The 23,684-nt window shown below is 56.3% G+C and overlaps 2 protein-coding genes across 5 annotated transcripts; both read right to left on the bottom strand.

Annotated features, from left to right (window-relative positions):
* Positions 1–2,935: 2,935 nt before the first annotated feature.
* Positions 2,936–14,282, bottom strand: DHX58 (DExH-box helicase 58). Of its 3 annotated transcripts, none has more exons than XM_063798576.1 (14): positions 14,152–14,282; positions 13,669–13,761; positions 13,281–13,449; positions 12,852–13,053; positions 12,279–12,469; positions 10,828–10,944; positions 9,524–9,650; positions 9,146–9,337; positions 7,262–7,515; positions 6,549–6,698; positions 6,297–6,458; positions 5,139–5,329; positions 3,743–3,839; positions 2,936–3,473 (listed from the first exon to the last, which is right to left on the bottom strand). In XM_063798576.1, the coding sequence occupies exons 3-14, from the start codon at positions 13,446–13,448 to the stop codon at positions 3,288–3,290; spliced, it is 2,037 nt and encodes a 678-aa protein (XP_063654646.1). In that variant the 5' UTR covers position 13,449; positions 13,669–13,761; positions 14,152–14,282; the 3' UTR covers positions 2,936–3,287. The 3 variants fall into 3 exon arrangements, 2 of the variants coding, with proteins under 2 accessions (XP_063654646.1, XP_016787279.1); XM_016931790.4 differs by having other exon boundaries at positions 13,850–14,263; XR_010152866.1 differs by lacking the exon at positions 5,139–5,329 and having other exon boundaries at positions 12,852–13,449; positions 13,669–14,269.
* A 379-nt stretch (positions 14,283–14,661) lies between these two features.
* On the bottom strand, positions 14,662–22,983 carry KAT2A (lysine acetyltransferase 2A). 2 transcript variants are annotated; one of them, XM_511500.8, is made up of 18 exons: positions 22,572–22,983; positions 22,312–22,435; positions 21,830–21,975; positions 21,635–21,724; positions 21,140–21,321; positions 20,848–21,039; positions 19,900–20,006; positions 19,509–19,619; positions 19,280–19,416; positions 18,990–19,198; positions 18,636–18,762; positions 17,337–17,447; positions 16,441–16,584; positions 16,039–16,153; positions 15,907–15,943; positions 15,768–15,831; positions 15,549–15,633; positions 14,662–15,391 (listed from the first exon to the last, which is right to left on the bottom strand). In XM_511500.8, exons 1-18 carry the CDS (start codon positions 22,908–22,910, stop codon positions 15,198–15,200), a joined length of 2,514 nt encoding a protein of 837 aa, XP_511500.3. In that variant the 5' UTR covers positions 22,911–22,983; the 3' UTR covers positions 14,662–15,197. The 2 variants fall into 2 exon arrangements, with proteins under 2 accessions (XP_511500.3, XP_009430444.2); XM_009432169.4 differs by having other exon boundaries at positions 16,438–16,584; positions 22,572–22,977.
* Positions 22,984–23,684: the final 701 nt, after the last annotated feature.

The raw sequence follows: 23,684 nt of genomic DNA, 5'->3' as shown, positions 1-23,684 counted from the left end.
GGGGCTGGCTGGGAGGGGCGGGGCCCGGCGGGGCAGGGGCGGGGCTGGGAGGGGGAGCCGGGCCGGCCCCTCCTCGAGGCCCCGCCGGTGGGGTGCGCGGGCTCGTTCAGGTGGGAAGTCCCGGGAGAGCATCTGAGCCACAGGGAGGGCCCGGAGCTCGAGTTCTGAAGGCTGGGAAGTTAGGACTCCGGGGGGTGCGGGGGGTGGGTGGGAATCCCCCGCTTCAGACAGCCTCGCCCAGATGCCCTGGAGCGGGTGACTTCATATAAAGACCCCTCACACGAAGAAGAAAGCTCAGAAACCTCTCCTGGCCTGAGTCCCCTTCCATCTGAGCTCTTCGGGCCTGGCAGGGTGGGTGTGAGACGGGACACTCCTCTAAAGTTAGGGTGCCCTCTCCAGGGCTCAGCTGTGTAGGGGTTTAGGCCGCTGAGGGGGCCATTAGGCACCCAGACCATCTTTATCCTCAGCCCATCTCCCTCCCTGCCACACAGCCCCTCCTCCGCCCCCAGCGCCATCCCAGGTCCCCCAGCTGTCACTGTTTAGCCCTGGAATGACAGGCGTCCTGACTCCGTGAGTCTAGCCACATTCAAGGCCTTTGAGCTTAGCACCCCTGAGCCCCTGCCCCCTCCCTCTGCCCCCAGTCGCTAATTTTATTGACCTGTAAAAGGCACGTTGCTGGCAGGCAGTATACTAACTGAAGGCCAAGTGGGGAGCGGATGGGCAACTCTCCCCCGGGGAAGGCAGCTGGAGATGGGACAGGAGGTAGGAGGAAGGAGACTCCTGGATCCAGGGCCAAGGACACTTTGAGAGGAGGAAGAGGGGGGCCTTGGGAAAGAGAAGTACACTGTCTATGGGAGATGGTAGCCAAAAAGACGGGAACGGGAATTTCAGCCCTCAATCAGACAAGAGGCCTACAGAAAAAAGAAAATGCTGGGAGAAGAGAGGGTGCATTTCTCATCTACCTGGGGACAGAACCAAGAATGTAGCAGGAGGGAAGGAGGTTGGACGGCAGGAAGGACTGCCATCCTGCTCTCAAATCTCTGCCCCAGCCCCCTCCCTTCCTCTTGAAGGTGTCTCCTGCCTGCTGGGCCTTGTACTACAGAAATAGCCCTTTCCCTGATGAAGCAACCTAGATCTTGCCTTTCTTTTTCTTTCTTGTTAAAATGAGAACAGAAAATTTAGGCCTTTGTAATTTTCCCCACCCCCGTGCCTACCTGAGCCCACCCCTCAAACCCTGGATCTCAGCCTTTCCCCAGCCTAGGGGAGATGATCTGAGGGTTAAGGGAAGGTGGAGCGGGGAATATCGGGGTTGGAAGCTATTAAGCTATTATGGGGTAGGGGAGCAGGAAGCCCTCACACTCTTGATGGGCCTCAAGTTTAGACTGTTGATAGCCTTTATGAATAAGGCTTAGGAGAGCTATTAAAGAGGAGTGTTTAAAACTTCTTTTATTTTTTTATTTTTGAGATGGAGTCTTACTGTGTCGTCCAGGCTGCAGTGCAGTGGCATGATTTCGGCTCACTGCAAACTCCGTCTCCCAGGTTCAAGTGAGTCTCCTGCCTCAGCCTCCTGAGTAGCTGGAATTACAGGGGCCTGCCACTATGCGAGACTAATTTTTGTAATTTTTAGTAGAGATGGGGTTTCACCGAAATGGCCAGGCTTGTCTCCAACCCCTGACCCCAGGTGATCTGCCCACCTCGGCCTCCCAAAGTGCTGGGATTACAAGCGTGAGAAAATGCGCCTGGCCTAAAACTTTTAACACTAGGTCAGGCACAGTGGCTCATACCTGTGATCCCAGCACTTTGGGAGGATCACCTGAGCCCAGTAGTTGGAGATCAGCCTAGGCAACATAGTGAGAACTTGTCTGTACACTGCCCCTCTACCCCCCAAAAATTAGGTGTGGTGGTATACATCTGTAGTCCCAGGTGCCAGGGAGGTTGAGGTGGGGGGATTGCTTAAGCCTGGGAGGTTGAGGCTGAAGTGAGCCATGATTGTACTACGGTACTCTAGCTTGGGCAACAGAGTGAGTCCCTGTCTCAAAAACAAAATAAGAACAAAAACAAAAAAAACAAGGCCGGGCCCAGTGGCTCATGCATGTAATCCCAGCACTTTAAGAGGCCGAGGTGGGTAGATCACCTGAGCTCAGGTGTTTGAGACCAGCCTGTTGGGCAACATGGCGAAACCCTGTCTCTACCAAAAATACAAAAATTAGCCAGGCATGGTGGCAGGCACCTGTAATCCCAGCTACTTGGGAGGCTGAGGCGGGAGGATCACTTGAGCCCTGAAGGCAGAGGTTGCAGTGAGCTGAGATCGCGCCACTGCACTCCAGCCTGGGCGACAGAGTGAGACTGTCTCAAAAAAGCCAAACACTTTTAACACTAAAAATTACAAAGCAGGTCATTGGATGGGGAAGGGTGAGAGGTATGGATTTCAATGGGGAACCAGGAAACTTTTGTTGTTCTTTGAAAATTCCACTGGAAGAAACAGGACATTTTGAGGGTGATGGCTATGTTCATTATCTTGATCGTGGAGGATATGCATGTTAAAATGTATCCAGGCCAGGGACGGTGGCTCACGCTTGTAATCTCAGCACTTTGGGAGGCTGAGGCAGGCAGATCGCCTGAGGTCAGGAGTTTGAGAACTACCTGGCCAACATGGTGAAATCCCATCTCTACTAAAAATACAAGAAATTAGCTGGGCATGGTGGCGGGCACCTGTAATCCCAGCTACTTGGGAGGCTGAGGCAGGAGAATCGCTTGAACTCAGGAGGTGGAGGTTGCAGTGAGCCAAGATCGTGTGACTGTACTCCAGCCTGGGCAACAAGAGTGAAACTCCATCTCAAAAAATAAAACAATTTTTAAAAAGTACCCAATTGCACACTATACAAGCAGTTTATTTTCTACCAATTATATTCCAACAAAATTAAGACACCACACATTTTCTATCTCATTTTTTCATTTATTTTTATGAGGAGCCTCAAAAAATAGAAGTGGCCTTGGTAGGGAAGGAATGTCGTGATTCTCAGTATGGCAAATTCTTTTGCCTCAGTTTCCCTAACTCCATCCAGTGCATATGAAAATGTCTATGTGCGTACAAGGTAGGTCTGGACTGAGCTCTGGCCCTCCGGTTGTTTTCCCATTGCGGGAGCCTAAGCCAGGGTGCCCAGGACTCCTGTGTGGCTGGTGGGCCTGATGCCCACAGCTGATGATTCAGGAAGGAGGGGCCTGGAGTCTGCTGCAGACTCTCCCGCCCCCTACAGCCCAAACCGGGCACTGCAGCAATGAGGTGGTCAGTCCAGGGAGAGGTCCGACAAGTTCTGGGCACAATGCTGCAGGAAGTCAAAGTCAGGCACGGAGAAGGGCACGCGGGACCACTTTTTGGCCTGGATCCGCCCCTGAGGGGTCTCCAGTAGCATGCTGCGGACTTTGAGCACTGGCAGCTTCACTGACTTGTAGATCATCTGCAGACCCCAGACCTGGAGGTGAGACAGAGAGGGTAGGGTCTGGGTCTCTGGCCTCAGACTGGGCTTCTCTCCTCAAGTTGGAATTCCCTGAATACAGGGCCTTTTCCTCCCACCTGAGATGTCACAGACTGTGGGCTCCCTTAGGGAGGGGCTGGACCTCCCTCTTCAGACTGGAGGCCATGGGGTGGGACTGTCTCCCGTGTCCTAGTGAGGGCTCCCTGAGGGCCTCTGAAGACTGGGGCTGAGGACTCTGGGGCCTGGGACGTGGCCTAAGCTCTTACCTCCCCACAGTTCCTGCAGCTGATGACACCCCCAGGCTTCCAGTCCTTGAAGACTTTGTTGATGACCACAGGATCCCTGGAGACATTATAGTAGTTCCTGGAGAGGAAGGGGGGTGGCCACAGCCCTCATTGACCCTCCTCAGCCCCGGATCTCATGCCCTCCTGCCGGCCAAGTCTCTGCCTGGACCTTGGGCCGTCCTGCTGGTCAAGAGGCACAGACTTCCCAGGCCAGGAAATCCAATCTTTGGTGAGTTCTACCTGTGTGGCCTCCATCGCACGTTCCCTTGTGCCCAGGTTCAAGCCTCAGCATCGGTTACCTGGTCTTCACAGTCTCCTAACGGGTCTCTCTGCCTCCATTTTTACTCCCAATCCCAAGCCATCCTTCCACCAACTACTAGAGGGATCTAAAAATATAAATCTGCCCTGACATTCTGTTCCTTAAAATCTATCCAAGATTCCTAAGAGGAACCTCCTGGGTAAAGGCTACACCTTCACACCTGACCTTTCAAATCTTCCATGGGCTAGTCTGTCTTTTTCTAAATCTCATTACTCACAGTCCCTTCCACTCAGGTCAACTGGTGTCGCTTTTTTTTTTTTTTTAAAGGCAGAGTCTCACTCTATTGCCCAGGCTGGAGTGCAGTGGTGCGATCTTGGCTTGCCTCCCGGGTTCAAGTGATTCTCATGCCTCAGCCACCCAAGTAGCTGGGATTACAAGCATGGGCCACCACGCCCAGCTAATTTTTGTATTTTTTTTTTAGTAGAGAAGGGGTTTCAACATGTTGGCCAGACTGGTCTTGAACTCCTAACCTCAAGTGATCTACCCACCTCCACCTCCCAAAGTGTTGGAATTACAGGCGTGAGCCACTGCACCTGGCCCTCCATGGTTACCTTCTCATTCGCTCACATTCAAACCAGACCCATTGAGACCTAGCTGAAATGCAACCTCCTCAATTGAGAAAATCTGTGTGAAGATCCTTGGCACAGTGGCCTGGAACACAGAGGGTAACATAATGAATGGATGGAGGATGGGGGAAGGTTACTCTCTAGGAGATAGTGGATGGAGGATGGCCCAGGGATGGCCAAGCTCTCTTGATATCTTCAGAATAGGTAGGACCAGAGGGTCAATGTGTGGTCTTTTGACACTTAGTATCCTGAATTCCAGTTCTTGCTCAACCAGATAGTGGCTGTGGGAACTTGGGCAAGTCACATAGCCTCTCTGAGCCTCTATTTCCTTGCCTGTAAAATGGAGACAGGGATAAAACCTGTCTAACCAGATTATTGTGAAAATGCAAAGTACTTGCTACAATGCTCTTTAGCTTCCCAAAGCTTCAAAGCACTGTCTGGATGGGAAGGATTCCCAGGCCCCCATCCCAATAGCCCCTTCCACAGGTCTCACGAGAAGTTGGGGTTCACATTGACATGGTGGGTGCCCTCCACCTTCCGCAGGTCGCTGCCATAGCCCACAGCCACCATGCAGTTGATGCAGAGTAGCTGCACGTGCTCCACTGGGAACTGCTGCCGCTGGTTCTCCCGCTGGGCTGCCTGGGCCGCCCGCTTGGTCAAGGCTGCCTGCTGCAGATCCCGGATCTGGGGTGGGAGGAGACACCAGGCATGGCTGGGGCCTAAGAGAACGTTCCTTGGGGGACAAAAGGTTCCCAAAGAACTAAGATCATTTGTACCTGGAAGAGACTTTCCTTAACCCTCCCTGGAGCTTAAAAGAAGCTCTATTGCTGTGATGATGCAGTAACTCATGCCTGTAATCCCAGCATTTTGGGAGGCCAAGGCGGGTGGATCACAAGGTCAGGAGTTCAAGACCAGCCTGGGCAACATGGTGAAACCCCATCTCTACTAAAAATACAAAATTAGCCAGGCATGGTGGCGCATGCCTGTAATCCCAGCTACTCGGGAGGCTGAGGCAAGAGAATTGCTTGAGCCCAGGAGGTGGAGATTGTGCCATGCACTCCAGCCTGGGTGACAGAGTGAGACTCCGTCTCGGGGGAAAAAAAAAAAACAGCTATGGAGAAAAACAGTATGAGTAGTCGGGGGCAACAGTGGGAGGGGTAAGCTTTCCTGCTCAATCTTGAAGGACTTTAGGCAAAGCTGCTTCTGTGAATCTGTCATGGGGCATCATTAACAATTATGCTGGGACAACAGGGAGCACCCTGGACAAGGCAGGATGGTGGTGGCCCTGCCTCAGGGGAACTGATGATATAAGTCCTAGTTCTGGGCTTATCTTCTGCACGTGGACTTATCTTGTCCCCTCTGCCTGGTTCCAGAAAGGCTGTAATGCAGCTCTTCCAGATACATAAAGTATCTCATGGCAAGGATAAATAAAGAGCCTTGGACAAGGCCTGTTCCTAAGGCCTTCTGGAGTCCAGGTACTGCCTTCCCTGGCAGCCCCACCCCGGCCCTTATTTAAACCTTCCCTAGGTGGCCAAAGTTAGCCCCGAGATGTAGAGGGGACAGGGGGACGTATGTGTGCAGTCAGAAACCTGCCAGGGAGGGGCTCCCTCCTCCCCATCCCTCCCACAGGACATGCAGGCTGCCTGCAGACCTTGGCCTGGTACTCGGCCTGGTCCATTTTCTGCACAGCAGCCACTGCCTGCTCCATCAGTGTCTCCAGCGCCTCGTTGATCAGCTCCCGCTTCAGCTCCCGGCTACCTTCAGTTGCTACAAACGCATATACACTCTGATCGGCCCGGGCACGGCCCCTGGCCTGGGAAGAGAGACAAGGGGTGTCCTGAGTTGGGCTGGGGCCCCACACAGGATCCTATAAGGGTGGCTGAGTGGAGGAGGATGTGAGTACCTGGACCATGGAGATTTCATTGGTCAAGAGCCCATAACGCACCACCACATTGCAATGTGGGATGTCCAGCCCCTCCTCCGCCACACTCGTGGCCACCAGAAGGTTCAGGGTTCCATCTTGGAACTTCTGGATCACTTCTTGCTGGTCCCTCTGCAGGCGGAGGGCAGGGAGGAGAAAGAGGCTGGTACATGAGGAGGCTCAGGCTGACTCCACCTGCCAGAGTAGCCTCTCCTGGTTCAGCCCTCACTCCCAATCTTGGTCCATCTCCCTAGAGTACTTGAATCCCATCTTTATCCCCAGGTACCCCCAGGATCTTGCCCATCTTCCCAGGTAACTGTCCAACCCCTATCTTCCCTAGGGACTCCTAAGGGTCCCTGCTCCTCTAGTCTAGGAAAAACTCTCAAGCCATAGTCTTCTGCAAGGGACCCCAGACCTGATCCTGTGCCCTGAGGAACTGCATCACCCACCTCTTTCCCTACAGACCCCCATGCCCAACCTTCTGCCCCCAAGGACCTCCAGACTGGGAGAGGCTCCAGCACTGGGGAGGTCAGTGTCCGCCCCTCTCCCCTAGCTCCTTGCCCCTCTGCCTGGGGATAGTCAACTTTCTCTTTCCCCAGGGTCTCCCTGCCCCCACCTCTCTGTGCTGAAGACCCTGTTCCCCGCACTTCTATGGAATCCCTCCCAGCGCCAGCATCTTTCCCCAAAGCCCACACCTGGGTCATGTGGGTGCTCTGGCTGCTGTTCCCAGCCCCAATCAGTAGCTGGGCCCGGATGTCCACAGTCTGCAGGCCCTGCTGCTGCTGGAGCCAGAGCAGGAGGGAGTGTGCGCTCTGGCGGGTGCGGGTGAAGATGATACCCCGAGAGCTGTTAGAGCTACTGAACTGCCTTTGCAGGATCTTTTCCAGCATCTCCAGTTTTGGATTCTCTGGGCCATGAGTTGCCAAGTGGGCCAGCTCATTCTTGCGGTCTGTCGAAAACCCCAAAATTTAGCTGGGTGTAGTGGCACATGTCTGTAGTCCCAGATACTTGGGAGGCTGAGGGCAGAAGGATCGCTTAAGCCTAGGAGGTCAAGGCTGAAGAGAGCTATGATTGCACCACTGCACTCCAGGCTGTGTAACAGAGTGAGACTCTGTCTGGGGGGAAAAAAAAAGAAAGCAAGAGAAAGAGAGAGAGAGAAAGAGAGAAGGAAAGAGAGAAGGAAAGAAAGGGAGGGAGGGAAAGAAAGAAAGAAAAAAAGAAAGAAAGAAAAAAAGGAAAAGAAAGAGAGAGAGAAAGAAGGAAAGAAAGGAAGGAAGGGAGGGAGGGAGAGAGGGAAAGAAAGAAAGAGAAAGAAGAAAAGCCCCAGAGGCAGAGGATTCAGATCTTGGAGTGGGGAGGGCACTGGCGGAGGAGGTTCTCACAGGAATAGGACTGCAGGCGTGCAGAAGGTGGGGGGTGGGGGGTGGGGGAAGGATGGAACTCCTGCTCAACTCCCCCACAGCAGCACCAAGAACACATTTAAGGATGCCCTGGCCGGGTGCATTGGCTCACGCCTGTAATCCCAGCACTTTGGGAGGGTGAGGTGAGCGGATCACCTGAGGTCAGGAGTTCGAGACCAGCCTGACAAATATGGTGAAACCCCGTCTCTACTAAAAATACAAAAAAATTAGCTGGGCGTGGTGATGCACACTTGTAGTCCCAGCTACTCGGGAGGCTGAGGCAGGAGAATCGCTTGAACCCGGGAGGGGGAGGTTGTAGTGAGCTGGGATGGTGCCATTGCACTCCAGCCTGGGCGACAGAGCGAGACTCCCTCTCAAAAAAACAAAAACAAAAACAAAAAAGGATGCCTCCTACTGAGCCCACTCTCAAGGCCAGCCTCACACCAAGGTCATACAGTACAGAACCTCAGACCAGGACCCTCTTCTCCCCAGTGACCAGGATGACCCTTGAGCTTTTAACTCTGACCTCTGCTACCCAGATCTCTTGAGCCCCAGCCTGTGCTGAGATGTGCAACCTTAAATTTCACCCTCTGACTTTCAGCTTCACTCTCTCAGTCTAAAGGAACCACTCCTAACTAATCCTTTTAAAAAATCTGGGCCGGGCACAGTGGCTCACACCTGTAATCCCAGCACTTCGGGAGGCAGAGGCAGGAGGATCACTTGAGCCCAGGAGTTAGAGATCAGCCTGGGCAACAAAGCGAGACTCCGCCTCTTCAAAAAAAATTTTTTTTAATTAGCTGGGAGTGGTGGTGCCCACCTGTACGCCTAGCTACTTGGGAAGCTGAAGGGTGAGAATTACTTGAGCCCGTTAGGTCGAGGTTGCAGTGAGCTATGATTGCACAACTGTCCTCCAGCCTGGGTGACAGAGCAAGACCCCGACTATTAAAAAAAAAAAAAAGTCAACAATGTTAATTAATTTTAACAACTAAGCAAAAACCTTCACAAATGAGGAAATAAATTAGTCCTACCCATGGCCTTGGATTTTGGTTAGAAAAATAGGATCTCCACCAGTATCCTCACGGGCACCTTCCCATCCGACCTTGGCGCCTGTGCCCTGGCCTCTGACCTCGCATCCAGGTCCCATCATCCCCGGCCCCGAAGCCCCCTCCCGCCTCTCACCATCGAACAGGGCCAGCAGCCGGCGCTCGGCACACAGGATCTGGGTTTTAGTGACGTGCTCCCTGTGATAGAAATCCTGCAGCGCAGCCAAGGCATCCACGGCGCGGACGGTGTCATGGATGAGCAGCGCGTCATTGTAGCGCCTCAGGTGAAGCGCATACACCCGTTGCTCCTGAAGCCCAGCCAAAGCCGCTGCGGGAAGAGGGCGCAGGGTCTGAGCGGCCCACAGCCCCGCCCCCTGTCCTGCCCCATAGGGCCGTCCCACTCGACTCCACCCCTGGGGTGGATAGGCCCCGCCCCAAAGGCCTCCGCCCCGGCAGGCCCCGCCCCTGACCAGTCCCACATCCTCGCCTCCGCCTGAAGGGCTGCCCCTCTCACCAGCCTCACTCAGCTTCACCACCTGCTGCTCATACATTTGCGTCCCAAAGTTCCGGCTCAACTCAGGCATCTCCAGGTGGTCATGGATTTGGTCCATGAGCTTCTTCAGCAAGTCCCCAAACGGATCCTGAGCAAGAGGAGAGTTGGAGGGGATTCCCATACACGTTGGAGGATGGGCACCCAGTGGGGGTGCTGACCCCAGCGTGTAGCACACCGCGACTGCCTCACCCATCTGTCTTAGCTGTGGTGTGAGCTCCAGAGGGAGGCCGGCTAGGGTGTGGGGGAGTCCTGCCCTGTCTAACCCGCGATGTGCTCTTACCCTTTGTCCTGGGCACAGTGATGCCTAGTGTAAGGCACATGGACGTGCTTTGGTCAAGGAATAGGCCGAGGCGGACATCCGGGCCAGAGTGACTCAGCGAGTTTGGGGGGCAGGCACGTACTCCACTTGCTATATAACCTGTTTGTGTAAGTTCATACTGGACTCTACTGTCAGTAGAAGGTAAAACTGCCCTGCTGACGCTGTGCATGGAGCTTGGTTCAGCTCGGCACGGCAGGGCACGCTGGCGCGCCCAGAGAGAGAATAATGCTACTAACCCCTGTAAGGGACAGCCGGTCGCCTTGAAGGTGGGCAGTGGGGAGCCAGGAACCGGCTTGTGCCCAGAGGAAAAGAGTTAAGCTGCTGACCCTGACAGAGCTGGCCTTGCCAGCCAGGGAGAGCAGCTGCAGGCGTGGGGGCAGCAGGAGCCACAGGGCCGGAGCAGACAGCCCAGATAAAGGTGGACAGTGTGAGAGAGCCGCTGCTGAGAGAGCTGCTGAATAAAACTACATTTCACCTGCCTATGGCCCCCCAAGGGTTCTTTCAGCTATCTGCTCACTCACTCCCTCCCTCCCTCCAGACCACAGCATGGGCTCAAACCTGACCCCAAGTGTAACATTTGGTATAGTTATGGACCTGACACCTAGTCCTTGTCCAGTCCAGTCATGGCAGACACGAGGCCGTGTCCACACTAGAGAGGGCTCAGTAGAGCCTCAGCACAAAGTATCCCTGCTCTCTGGTTTGTAGTGCACTCCCCAGCATGACAGTGATGTGACAGACACCGGTGGTGCCTTCTGAGTCAATCCAAAGAGCGGGCTATGGGCATGGGCTGTATCTGCCCCATTTCACAGAAAGGAGAAATTGAGGCTTGGATACATAGCAAGTGACCTGAAGTCACAGAGCTAGTGAGGGCGGAGTCAGGGCCCAAGCCTAGGTGTCCTAACTTCACACCGGCTCCCGCTCTCGCCGTGTCCCCGCCCCCGCGTACCTGGCTGCGCCTGTGGCAGAGGTTGTACTGTTTGCAAGGCTGTTGGCTGTGCTCCTGCAGCTGGGGGCAGCAGTTCTGGGGTGACATGATGCACCACGTGTCCAAGTTGGCACAGAGCTGGGGGCAACAGAGGACTTTACTGGAAAGGGAGGGTCTGTGGGGACAATGGGCAAAGATTTGGGGCAGGATGGATCCCAGCTGAGGACAGGAGAATGTGGGCATTCGTCTACTCAAATATTGCTCGCCCTCTCTGTGCCCGTCTTGTTCTAGGCACTGGGGATACAAAGGAACTCAGATTGGAGTTGGAGAGGCAGATAATAAACCAGTAAAAGAATAATAGAACCGGCCAGGCACGGTGGCTCACACCTGTAATCCCAGCACTTTGGGAGGCCAAGGCGGGAGGATCACCTGAGGTCAGGAGTTTGAGACAGCCTGGCCAACGTGGTGAAACCCCATCTCTACTAAAAATACAAAAATTAGCCAGGCATGGTGGCACGCACCTGTAGTCTCAGCTACTCGGGAGGCTGAGACAGAAGAATCACTTGAACCCGGGAGGTGGAGGTTGCAGTGAGCCAAGATCGTGCCACTGCACTCCAGCCTGGGTAACAGAGACTCCGTCTCAAAAAAAAAAAAAAGAGGCTGGGCACAGTGGCTCACGCCTGTAATCCCAGCACTATGGGAGGCCAAGGCAGGTGAATCACGAGGTCAGGAGTTCGAGACCAGCATGGCCAACACGGTGAAACCCCGTCTCTACTAAAAATACAAAAAATTAGCTGGGCATAGTGGTGGGTGCCTGTAATCCCAGCTACTCGGGAGGCTGAGGCAGGAGAATTGCTTGAACCTGGGAGGCGGAGGTTGCAGGGAGCCGAAATCATGCCACTGCCCTCCAGCCTGGGCGACAGAGCGAGACTCCATCTCAAAAAAAAAAAAAAAGAAAACAATAAAACCTTGCAGAGCGCATTAACAAGCTCTGAAGAGGATAGCACTGGATGATATGACAGAGAGCAGAGATCAGGGAGGACTTTCAATAGGTGGCATTAAGCTGTTCAATGAATGACAAGGAGGAGGCAGCAGGAAAAGTTCAAAGGGAAGCGCATTCTAGGCAAAAGAAATGGTAAATGCAAAGGTCCCCGAGATGGAACAAGCCCTACATGTTCAACATGCAGAAGGCAGGCCAGTGTGGCTGTAGGATGAGCTACAACAGGGAGGGCGCAGGAAATGAGGTGGAGAGGTAGATCACGTGGAACTTTGTAAACCACAGTAGAGTCGGGAGTTAATTCTTTGTACCATAAGAAACCATTGGAGGCTGGGTCTTAGGTGAGGAAGGGGCCAGACCCTGCCATGGAGAGCCTGGTAGGGCTGGTGGGGACGGGGTAGTGGCAGGGCAGGCAGGGAGGGAGGGAAGTCCCTGGTGGGTCTGGCAGTGGGAGGCCCACAGGGGCCAGGCTGACCTGCAGGACGTGGTTGATGGCCCCATCGAGTTTGGAGGCCCCACCAGTGCCTGGGGAGGCTGTGAGACCCAGCACCTGGGGTAGCGGCTGTGCCCTCTGGAGTTTAAGTTCTAGGTACTGGCTCATGATGACGTTGTAGACGGTGTCCTTGTGCGTGTGGTGGCACTCATCCACCACGATCAGGGAGAAGGCTGAGGGCACAGGGGGGAAGGCTGTGACCTACGTTTGCAAAGCCCTTCCTCCCATCAGCTTTCAAGTAGTCCCCACAATGATGTAAGAATTCCTTCTTCCCTTCACAACCTGCAGCTGGTCCCAGGATGAGGCGCCAGGCAGGGAAGATTTCTTTCCATTTCACAGATTAGTAAACCGAGGCTCAGCTGGGGAAGGGACTGGCCTAAGATCCTACACGATAGCCCGGCCTGTTTCTACTAGAGTGCCTGCAGGGATTTTGTGAACGGGCAACCCCTCACTCCCACAAAAACTCCCAACACCTTGACTCCAGGAGGTGCCTTGGGGTTGGCGAAAGGAGGTACCCCAGATGCGTATCTTTTTCCTCCCGGCCATGGCCCTCACCAGTGAGCTCCACGTGCTCCTCCTCCTCGGGGCTGGTCAGTGCCATCTGCAGAAGCTCTGCTGTGCAGATGAGCAGGTCATGGCACCGGGCCAGGTGGCCAAAGCCAGCACGTGGTCCCATGTCCCCACTCAGGGTTGTCATGGTCCAGCGTCCATCCAGCATGCGCCTGAACTCTTCACCATGCTGGGTCACCAGGTGCACCTGGGGGTGGAGAATGAGCTGGGAAAAGAGAGCTGAATCTGGGGCCAGGGGTAGGGAGGAGGTAAGGTGACCCGCAGGACATGGCTGGGTACTGAGCCAGGGTGGAAAGACAGGTGAGCTTATCGATGGCCACAGCAGCTTTGGAGTTCTGGTGGGGACTGGGAGATGCCTGAAGAGCTGAGACCCTGCTTGGTGGTGGGGGAGCGGGGTAGGGACAGACCACTCACCCTGTTGACCAATACAACCACCTTGGCTCCATCCACAGTCTCTAGGTGCCGCTTGGCCACATAAGCAGCCGCCCGAGTCTTCCCGGCACCCGTGGGCAGCCAGATGATGATATTCTTGCCCTCCAGGGCAGGCATGATCACCTCCCATTGGTAGGGCCGAAGCTCCATTCTGGGAATGGCAGGGGACTCAGACCCACCGACTCCTCCACCCCTCCCAACTCCTGGCCAGATCAGTCGGTACAGAGACCTCCCTTTGCCCAGGACTCCACCCCACTTGAGGGAGGTGGGGCAGGACTCCCTCAGAACCCATCAGGACCCTGCTCTGCCCAAAAGAGGGAGGCGGGAGTAACACAAGCTACACCTGCCCCCTGCCCAGCCCAGGTCTCACCTGCTCTAGTAGGTAGGTCTGCCCAGGGCAGTCCCACTTAACTCAGCCTGGTGCCACTCTGCTCAGCTCGGAGACCCAAGATGGAAACTGAAACTGAGGGAAGGAGACAGCTGAGCCGAATTAGGAATCTCCCATCCCCCCCAGGAAAAAGAACCAAGAGAAAAGAACCGTTTGTGCTAACAGTCATCGCCAACTGCCGTGAGTACAAACTCTGGGAAAGTACTGCTGCTGCGCCAGCGCCCTGGCAGGCATGATCACCTCCCATTGGTAGGGCCACAGCTCCATTCTGGGAATGGCAGGGGACTCAGACCCACTGGGCCCTCCACTCATCCCAACTCCTGGCCAGACCAGTCGGTACAGAGACCTCCCTTTGCCCAGGACTCCACCCCACTTGAGGGAGGTGGGGGAGGACACCCTCAAAACCCATCAGAAGCCTGCTGTGGCCAAAAGGTGGGGGGGGGAGGTGGGAGTAACACAGGCTACACCTGCGCCTTGCCCAGCCTGGGTCTCGCCTGCACCACCAGGTAGGCCTGCCCAAGGCGGCCCTGCTTAGCTCAGCCTGGTGCCGCTGTGCTCAGCGCAGAGAGCAGAAATCGGAAATGGAAACTGAAACTGAGGGGAGGAGCCAGCTGAGCCGACTTAGGAATCTCCTATCCCTGCCCCAAGAAAAAGAACCACGTGTGCTAACAGGGAAGCACTCTTTCAGTGCTACAGGATCCTCTACGCTCTGGCCCTTCTGCAGTCAGTTGTAACCACATCCACCCAGGTTAAGGTGAAGGCAGGAGGTTCTGACCCCTGCTGCCCTGGCATCTGGATCAGGAGCAGCCTGGAGGAGGGAGAGGTGGGGGGCTGCAGGCAGGTAGGACCCATCACCCCAGGAGCACAGGACCAGGCCTGAGGCTTGCTGGGGAGAGCAGCCTCCAGTTTGCAAGAGGTCCCTGGGGGCCAAGGTGAGCCTGCTAAGGCTGGGACTATACCAAAGAAACAATCACACAGAGAAATAAAAAGCTTTATTATTCCCTCTAAGGGATTAATGCCAGGGAATGAATGGTCCCCATACCCCCCACCCCTGGGGGAGACTGACAGAACAGTGCTGGACAAGGCATGGCCCCCTCCAGTTTGGGCTGAACTTCCAACCCCTGAAGCCATCACTCAAGCTAAAATGAGCAGTTCTGGTCCTCATGGAAACAGCCACCTGGGCCAGGCCCAGGAATCCAAGCCTCCAAAGCTCTTGGGGACCAGGCCTGGGGGCCACCACGGCTGGGCAAGGTTCATCCCTGGCCACCAGCTACTCTAGAGGGGCTGGGCCCCAACCCAGGAGACCTCTCACACACAGTGAAGGCTGGGACAGAGCTGCACGCTTCGGGGTGCCTGAAGGTCCAGAAAGAGCTGCAGGATCGGGTCCGGAGGACCCTTGGCTGGAGTGTCTCAAGCTGAGTCGGGTCCGTGGGGCCAGGGCACCCCCTAAGGATCAGATCAGAATCCGAGGTGGAGACATTCCAGGTCAGGGCTGCGGCCCAAAGATGGGCCTACTTGTCAATGAGCCCTCCCTCCTTGAGCTTGAAGTAGAAGAACTTCTCCAGGGCGCTGGCACAGCGGCAGTACTCGCTGTCCGGGGGGTTGTACTCGCGACAGTTGGCGATGACCCGCTGCAGGTCGGCCACAAAGAGCTTCCGGGTCACGTAGTAGCGGCTTCGCAGCCGCTCAGTCATGGTCTTCAGGTCTGGGGCAGCAGGAGACGGAGCACAGCTTTAAAAGGCTGAAGACCACGGCAGGGCTGTCCACCAGGGTGGGCCCCCTGGGGCTGCAGGGCGCAGTGAGGGCAGGAGCAGGTGTGGGGACAGAAGAGGAGGGAAGGGGATGGAATGGAAGGTCCTCACCAATGGGAAAGCGGATGACCTCGTAGTAGTCAGGGGCCTCCGACTTCTTCACAGGCTCCATGAAGGGCCAGGCACTGGGGTGAGACTGGAGAGAAAAGCCGAGCTGGGGACAGCCCTGCTGCGCCCACTCCAGCCCGAGACCACTACCCACCCCACACTGCATCAAGAGGCCACAGCCATTGGTACAGGGGCCCTGGAAAGGAAACCTGGTCTCCCCACCTTGATTTGGGCCAGCAGGTTTTTGAGGGTTGTGTAGAGCTGGTCGGGGTCCTTCAGCTCCTTCCTGGGGCGAGAGACACCAAGTCTGAGGCTCCAAGTCCCTCTGCCCCACCCCCAACCCGGCTCCTTTGACACTCACCCCTTCTCCTTCCCCAATGGCTTCCAGCCCGTCTCTCCTGCAAAGTGGGAAGTGGGAGAATGTCTCTAAGAATGCCAGTCCACATCCCAAGCAGCGTGCCCCCACTACCCTGCAACTGAGACCCCTGCTTACGAATGCCAGGAACGCTCTCCACAGGGATCTGCCTCACGCCCTCCTTGAAGCAGCTGAGCCCCGGGTAGACCTTGCGGATCTGGGCCTGTTTGCGCTCAATCAGCTTCTTGATGATCTGAGGGAAGGAAGGGACTGAGGGGCCAACTCCAGCCCCAACAACAACCCCTCCCAGGGCCACAGTCGGAGCCACCGGCTGCACCCACCCAGCTGCAACGCCACCTAATCCAGCACCTCCCCTCATAACTTCCCCAAGGGAGCAGAGCAAGAGCCAAGATCCTGGCCTGCCCCTCCTCACTCACACACATACACGCATGTACACGTAGAACAGGTCTACACATGTGTGCTCGCCCTCTGCATGCCCATTCATGAAAAATCCCACAGATGCGCATGTGTGCACACCACCTCTTTCTGCTTCTTGATGATGTGGGACAGCTCCGTGTAGGGGATGCGGGGATTCAGCTCACACTCCATCAGCGTCGCTCCCTCGTAGTCCTTGATGTAGCCCAGGTAGCGGCTCTTGGGCACCTTGATGTCCTTGGAGAAACCCTGGGGGGTGGATGGTCATGACCCAGTCCATCCATAAGTATTTCCCAACTTCTGTAGTCCCTCCCCTGGGAGCACCAGAGGGGTGGCACGTGCCATGTGCCACCTCCTGCTCCTGAACCTCCTCCTGGGGCACTGTGAGGGTTCAAACTGTCCCTGGAAAGGTCCCAGGTCAGATGCCCACTCCTGACTCATCCCGAAGAGCCCCCCAGTTCCTCCAGCCTGCTCTACTGGCCCCCCAGTTCCTCCAGCCTCCTCTACTGGCCCCCCAGTTCCTCCAGCCTCCTCTACTGGCCCCCCAGTTCCTCCAGCCTCCTCTACTGGCCCCCCAGTTCCTCCAGCCTCCTCTACTGGCCCCCCAGTTCCTCCAGCCTCCTCTACTGGCCCCCCAGTTCCTCCAGCCTGCTCTAGTGCCCCCCCCCAGTTCCTCCGGCCTGCTTTACTGGCCCCCTAGCTCCTCCAGGATGCTCTACTGGCCCCCCAGTTCCTCCGGCCTGCTCTACTGGCCCCCCAGTTCCTCCGGCCTGCTCTACTGGCCCCCCAGTTCCTCCGGCCTGCTCTACTGGCCCCACAGGCCCTCATTCTCCCCTGGGGCAATGGCAGCAGAGGAAAGAAGATAGGCATGGAGACTTTCCTGGCAGGTGTCAGGTGAAGTAGGGGACGCAAAGGGACTCCTACTCCATCCACAGAGGGGCTGGACAGAATTACCCCAGCCTCCAGGCAAAGGACCGGTGTGGGACGAGGCTACGGGTCACCTGCTTTTTGAAGTAGCCGATGGCGTACTCGTCGGCGTAGGTGAGGAAGTAGAGAATGTTGTGCTTGATGTGATACTCCTTCAGGTGGTTCATCAGGTGGGTCCCATAACCCTGCGGGGGAGGGGAGCAGGACTCACCAGGAGCTGAGGATGGGCCTGGTGCTGGAGAGGTCTCAGAGACCAGAGAAGAGCGGGTAGATTGGAAAGGAGGTAGGGAGAGCGAGAGCATCCGGGCAAAGAGGAAGAAAGGCAGCTGACAGAGGAAGGGGAGCTTATGGGGAGAAAGTGAAGGGTGCGGGCTTTCTAAGCTCACTCTGGGCTAGGTGCAGTGTTTCCTGTTTTACAGACCGATTCTCAAATTAACCCCAGAGGCGAGTATTACCACCTTTATTTTACAGAAGAGAAAACCGAAACTCAGCTACGTTAGGAAATGTGTTCAAGGTCAGGCTGCCAGCCGTGGCAGGGCCGGGTCCAAACCCAACACAGGCCACTGATTCCCAGTCCCTGGGCCTCAGAGTTGGGAGAAGAGGGAGAGGGAGTCACCAGAGGTCTGAGCAGCAGGAGCAATGCCTCCCACACGTCAGGGCCAATGAGGCACCACACAGATCTGAGGTATGCGACACACAGAGCCAGAGACCCTATGAGTGGGTCTGTTGTAACAAAGGACAGAAGCCAAGACTATCAGCATAGGGCTACTGTAATAATGATTAGTTCGGCTGGGCGCGGTGGCTCATGCCTGTAATCCCAGCACTTTGGGAGGCCGAGGTGGGTGAATCACTTAAGGTCAGGAGTTAGAGATCAGCCTGGGTGAAACCCTGCAACATGGTGAAACCCTGTCTCTACTAAAATACAAAAGTTAGCCAGACGTAGTGGTGCATGCCTGTGGTCCCAGCTACTTGGGAGGCCGAGGCAGGAGTATCACTTGAACCTGGGAGGTTGAGGCTGCAGTGAGCCCTGATCATGCCTCTGCACTGCGGCCTGGGTGAGAGAGACCCTGTTTCAAAAAAATAAATAAAAAATAAAAAGTAAAGTAATTAATTCCCCCATGTATGTAAATGTTCTTGTGATGAAGAAAACCCAAGTCCACAGGTCCACCAAAGTGTGGCTGCTGCTTGGGCTCCGTCTGTCAACAGGTGGTTTCCTAATCCACAGTTATCAAAGTACGGCTGCCACCTTGTGGGGATGTGAGGAACGGGCCACTAACTAAGAGAAGAGCAACGGGCTGCTGCATGCCACACATCCTGCTGCTCTGAACTGGCCCAAACTCAGGAGTGGGCTGGGGCCGGGGAGCCGTGCTCACCTTGACCTGCTCATTCGAGGTGACAGCACAGAAGACAATCTCCGTGAAGCCCTGGGTGGGAAACATGCGGAAGCAGATGCCACCGATGACCCGCCCGTCCTTGATCAAGGCCAGAGTCTTGTGCTTCCTAAGAGAGAGGGGGGCATGTCACAGCCCCTGACTGTCCCCTTCAGGTCCCCAGAGCCCTGGAAGTCTTGAGCTGTAGTCAGGGTTGGGCAGTGAGAGGTAAGAATGCTCAAAGGATGAACCTCAGAAGTGGGGAGCAGGGGATCCCCAATTTTGAGGAGTGAAGAGGCCGAGGAGGAAGGGAACTGGGTGTGCTGCCCTGGGGGAGGGGCTCTCTGGGGGACGCACGGGTCAAAGACGAGGCGGGCGATATACTCCTTAGGCATGCGCGGCAGCTGGTGGGAAAAGACATTCTGCAGCCCCACGAGCCACAGCAACACCCGCCGGTTGGCCTTGGGCGTCAGCGAGTTGCCGATGACATGGAACTCGATGATGCCGCGGCGCTCCTCCAGGCGGGCTGTCTCATCCCGGGCCGCATTGGCCGAAAGCAGGCTTGTCTGGGCACAGAAGAGGGGTGGTGAGCCGGGGTCTCAGGTTGGTGGGGGTCCCCCAACTGGTCAGCAGGTCGGGCTGCCCACCTCAGGCCCCAGCATGGCAGCAGGGTCAGTGATGGTCAGCATGACCTCATTGACCAGCTCCATGGGGATGTCACCCATCACACGGAGCCGCTTGGCATCCTCCAGGGTCAGGTTCTCTGGGAGCGTCCTCTTCTCGCCTATTGGGGAGGCAGGCAAGGTTGCTCAGGATCAGTAAAAAAGGTTTGGGAAGGAGTGAATGAGGGTCAGAGGTCAGGGGTCAAGTATCCACCTGGCATAGGCTCGGCCCCTGCAGAATCCAGACTCAGGGAGCTGTTGCTGCCCCCACCCATGCTGGGGCTGAAGATGGGGGTGCTGGGAACAACCGCTGCACTGACTGAAGCTGAGGAGAGAGAGAGAGAAGTCAGGGATGGGGGGCTGAAGCTGAGGGGAGAGAGAGAGAAGTCAGGGACGGGGGGCTGAAGCTGAGGAGAGAGAGAGTCAGGGACGGGGGTGCTGAAGCTGAGGAGAGAGAGAGAGAAGGCAGGGACTGGGGGCTGAAGCCGGTGGCAGGTCCCTCAGTGGGATCCAGGGCCTCCGGCCCAGCTGAGCTCTCTTCCACCCAGGAGGCTTAGCTCAGCCAGGCAGGCCAGACACCCTACAGAGCGTACCATGGCACATACCTGGCCGGGGAACCAGCTGTGTCCCCTCTGAGGGTGGCATGGTGAAGCCTGACTCCCAGATTGGAGAGTTTGCCCCATAGATCTCCTCCTCCAGCATGGACAGGAATCTGTAGGGAGGACACAGTCTGTCCCACAACTCTGTTCTCCAGGGTGCAGCCTGGGCCAGGCAGCAGAGGGACTGGAGGCTGGTCAGAGACAGACCCTGCTCTTAGGGAACTGGGGACCTGAGAGAGGGGACAGCCCCTGTCTTCTGGGAGCCTCCAATTGAAGGTAAGAGGACAGGACACATCCAGGACAGAGATCAAACAGGCTCAGTTTCACCATGCTGTGTGGCACAGGGAGACAGGTCTGAGCTGATGTCATCCTGTGCTGTGTGGCCAGGCAGGGCACCTTGTCACCCTGAGCCCCCTCACTGCCCTCAGTATCAAAATGGGCTCAGACTCCACCCCACCTTGCCATCTCTTGTTCCCACCTGATGGCAGGGGGCACTAGAGAGCCAGTATTAGTCAGTCAGGGTTTTTTGAACAGGGGAGTTATGACCCAGATTTTAAAAGGTGTGGCCGAACAGAAGAAAATGGTACAGAAAAGACCAGAACAGGAGTAGAAATTGGTTTCACTTCAAGCTTAAGGTCTGGTTTCTTGGAGAGTTGTGCAGGGAAGGAGTCTGAGGCTGTGTCCAGGCCCCCATGGGAAACAATTAGTAACATCTACTGGGGCGTAGGGTGGGGTGGGGGCAGCGTTAGCTTGGGCTATGTACCTGCCATCCCCAGACTAGTACTAGCAAGTTGCTTCTGGGCCATGGGCAAGTCTGCCAGGTAGACGCCCAGATCCCAGAAGGCCCATGGAGGGAGAGGAGGGACCAATCCAGGAAGCCTTCCTGGAAAAAAGGGGACAACAGGGAGGATGTGAACTTGGGGCCAAATCCTGATAGGCCAGAAGGAGCCTTACTTGGGGAAGTGAGTGAGGATGAGGGTCCTCTTCTCGGGCACCAATTTGTCCTTCTCCACTCGGAACTTTTCCAGCAGCTGCCGGCGGGTAACGGTGAAAATGGACCGGAGAAGGCTTCGCCCAAAGACATGAGTGGTTTCGTAGCGGGGGAGGCTATCACAGCTCTGGGGCACGTGGCAGTAACAGAGCCATCTGGAGTAGGGGGTCGAGGGGGAGACAGGTGAGGGCGGAAACCACTGAACCCAGGCTGGGCCTGCAAGCCTCCCCCGAAGCTGCCCCTGGCTGGGCCTACCTGGTGTAATTGACCTTGTAGGTAGCCACGTCCTCAGCCTGAGACCTCTGCCGAAACTGGGCAGGTGTCTCAAGCTTCCAGTAGTTAAGGCAGAGCAAGAACATCTTTGAGAGCTCGAACATCGTCTGCCGCTCCCGGGGAGCCAGGTGACTAAACTTGTACTGCACAAAGTTCAGCACACCCTGAGAAGGGGTGGGTGGGGAATAAAACCAGGAATGAGGTGTGAGCAGCCCGCAGGGCCTTCTTAGACAAAGGAAGATGCTCCCTGAGGCCAGGGACAAGGTTCTCCTTCTCCTCTCTCTCTCGGGTGCTCTCTATAGAAAAGCTCTGCCCCCTCCCTACCACCATGCCCACCCTGAGGTTAGCACAAAACACCCTTCCTTCTCTGAACCTCCCCAGTGTTCTCAGCTTGAGGAGGATGGAGAACACAGGCTCCCCACTCCTCCAAGCTGTCCCCAATTCTCCTAACCGCTATCTCCAATTCCCCTATCTCACCTGCTCAATATTAGGTTTCTCAAATGGAGGGCTGCCCAGGGACCCCTCCACCACGGGCCGGGTCATCTGCAGGATGCATTTCCGCAGTAGCTAGAGAGAAGAGGAAGGGGGCACAGAGGGGAGCGGGGCAGAGCTGCAGACAACCCCTCAAGGCCCCACCTCCTTCACTCACACCCTCCTTTAGTGGAAGCTCACCTTGAAGAGGTAGAAATAGACCTGCTTGGTGTCTGTGTCCTCTTCCTTGTGAACAGACATGAAGAGATTCTCCACATCCACCACCATCCCCAGCAGTCGGTTTATCTCATCCTCTGACACATTCTCCAAGTGGGATACGTGGTCAGCTGCAAGACAGATGGCAGAGTTAGGAAAAATTGATAGAAGAAATCAACAAGGCTTCTTGACCCTCTTCACAGCCAAGCAAGATACACACTCTGTTCCTCCAACCAGTGTGACCAACAGTGAGACTGACTGCTCCGATATCAACCGTTGGGTTGCCTGGGCCTGTTCTGGGCTGAGAGATTTCCTTTCTCCCCCCTTGGTGCATACACCCCCCCCAACCCAATCCCTCCTTCGAGGCATCTTTGATTTTTTCAGAGATGAAGCTTTGTGGCACTTGTCACCCTGTCCAAGCAGGACCCAGCACCTGCCCCCAGCTCCAAGGGCGCTGCCTGCCTTACCCAAGGGGTGCTCACAACTGCGGCACAGCTCACTCAGGTTGGCAGCTGGCTGCTGCAGATCCATGCGGGGTGCAGTGGGGGGCTTGGGGTTTTTCCAGCCATTACACTTACAGGTTTCATTGGCCTGGAGGCGGAAGGATCAGTCAATAACCTATACCTCTGGGGCAAGAGCCGCTCCGCAGCCAGAGCTTTGACCCCATTCCCACCCGAGCCCTGGGATGCCCCAAGCCCCGCCCCTTCACCCCAGGCCCCGCCCCCACCTTGCAAGCCGAGAAGACCCCTAGCTTCTCAAGCTTCTTGGCGCGCGGCAGCCCCCGGACTTGCGCCTTCCTCTGACTGGCGCGCTGCTGCTGGCTCAGGCCAGGTCGAGCCGGATCCCCCCCGCTCCCGGCCCCCCCACTTCCTACCCCGGGCCCCCCAGTCCCTGTGCTGCTGGCTGGGGCTGCAGCTGGGGCAGGGGCTGGTGCCGGGGTGGGAGTCGGAATCGGGGCTGAAGCCGGGCTGGGTGCAGGAGTCGGAGTTGGGGCAGGGGCTGGGGACTGAAGGGGCCGGGGCTGCGCAGCCGGGGCCGGGGTCGGGGCCTGGGAAGGTTCCGCCATGGCCTCCCCCGCAGCGGAGAGCGGCGCCGCGCTCCCAGCCCTAGGGCCGCATGGGCAACCGGCGCTCAGTGCGCAGGCGTTGCTGCGCGGCGCATGACGGGAGTTGTAGTCTTCCCGCGCCTTCCCCTCACTGCCTCCAGCTTCCAGACTTTTCTGTCCTGTCTCTTGGCCCCTGACAGCCAAGTGAGGCCTGAGTGAAGGCCCCACATTGACCCCTCTTCACTTGTAATCTCTTTTAATGGAGTCCGGGAGAGTCACGATGGCTGTCCTCTTGGGGACAAGGAGTCTTGGGGAGAATCGTGGGGTCTGCCTCTTTCCCGCGCCTGTCTCCCACTTAACCCCCTCCCCCAACTCCCGCACAGGCCCTGCCCCACGCGGCTCCGGACACGGAATTGCAGCTGCGGTAGAGATGAGACGTAGCAACAGTTCTGCAGTAGTGTGGTGGTGACTTGGGTGTGTTCTCCTCCTGACATTCACCTGCACCTTTTTCTGCGCTTTTCAGTATGTATGTATTTAATAGTATCACTCAACAAAAAGGAGTTTATCAGGCCGCGTGGCTGGCTCACGCGGGAGGATCGCTTGAGCCCTGCAGGAGTTCGAGACCAGGCTGGGCAACATTGGGAGACCCCCCCCCCCCCCAATCTCTACAAAAAAAAAATAAAGTTTATAGGCTGGGCGAGGTGGCTCACGCCTGTAATCCCAGCACTTTGGGAGGCCGAGATGGGAGGATCGCTTGAGCCCAGGAGTTCGAGATTAACCTGGGCAACATAATGA

Source organism: Pan troglodytes, chromosome 19, assembly GCF_028858775.2.
Source record: "Pan troglodytes isolate AG18354 chromosome 19, NHGRI_mPanTro3-v2.0_pri, whole genome shotgun sequence".
NCBI lineage: Eukaryota > Metazoa > Chordata > Mammalia > Primates > Hominidae > Pan > Pan troglodytes.
The sequence above is the reverse complement of the archived record's forward strand: the minus strand, read 5'-3'. Positions and strand labels throughout refer to the sequence as shown.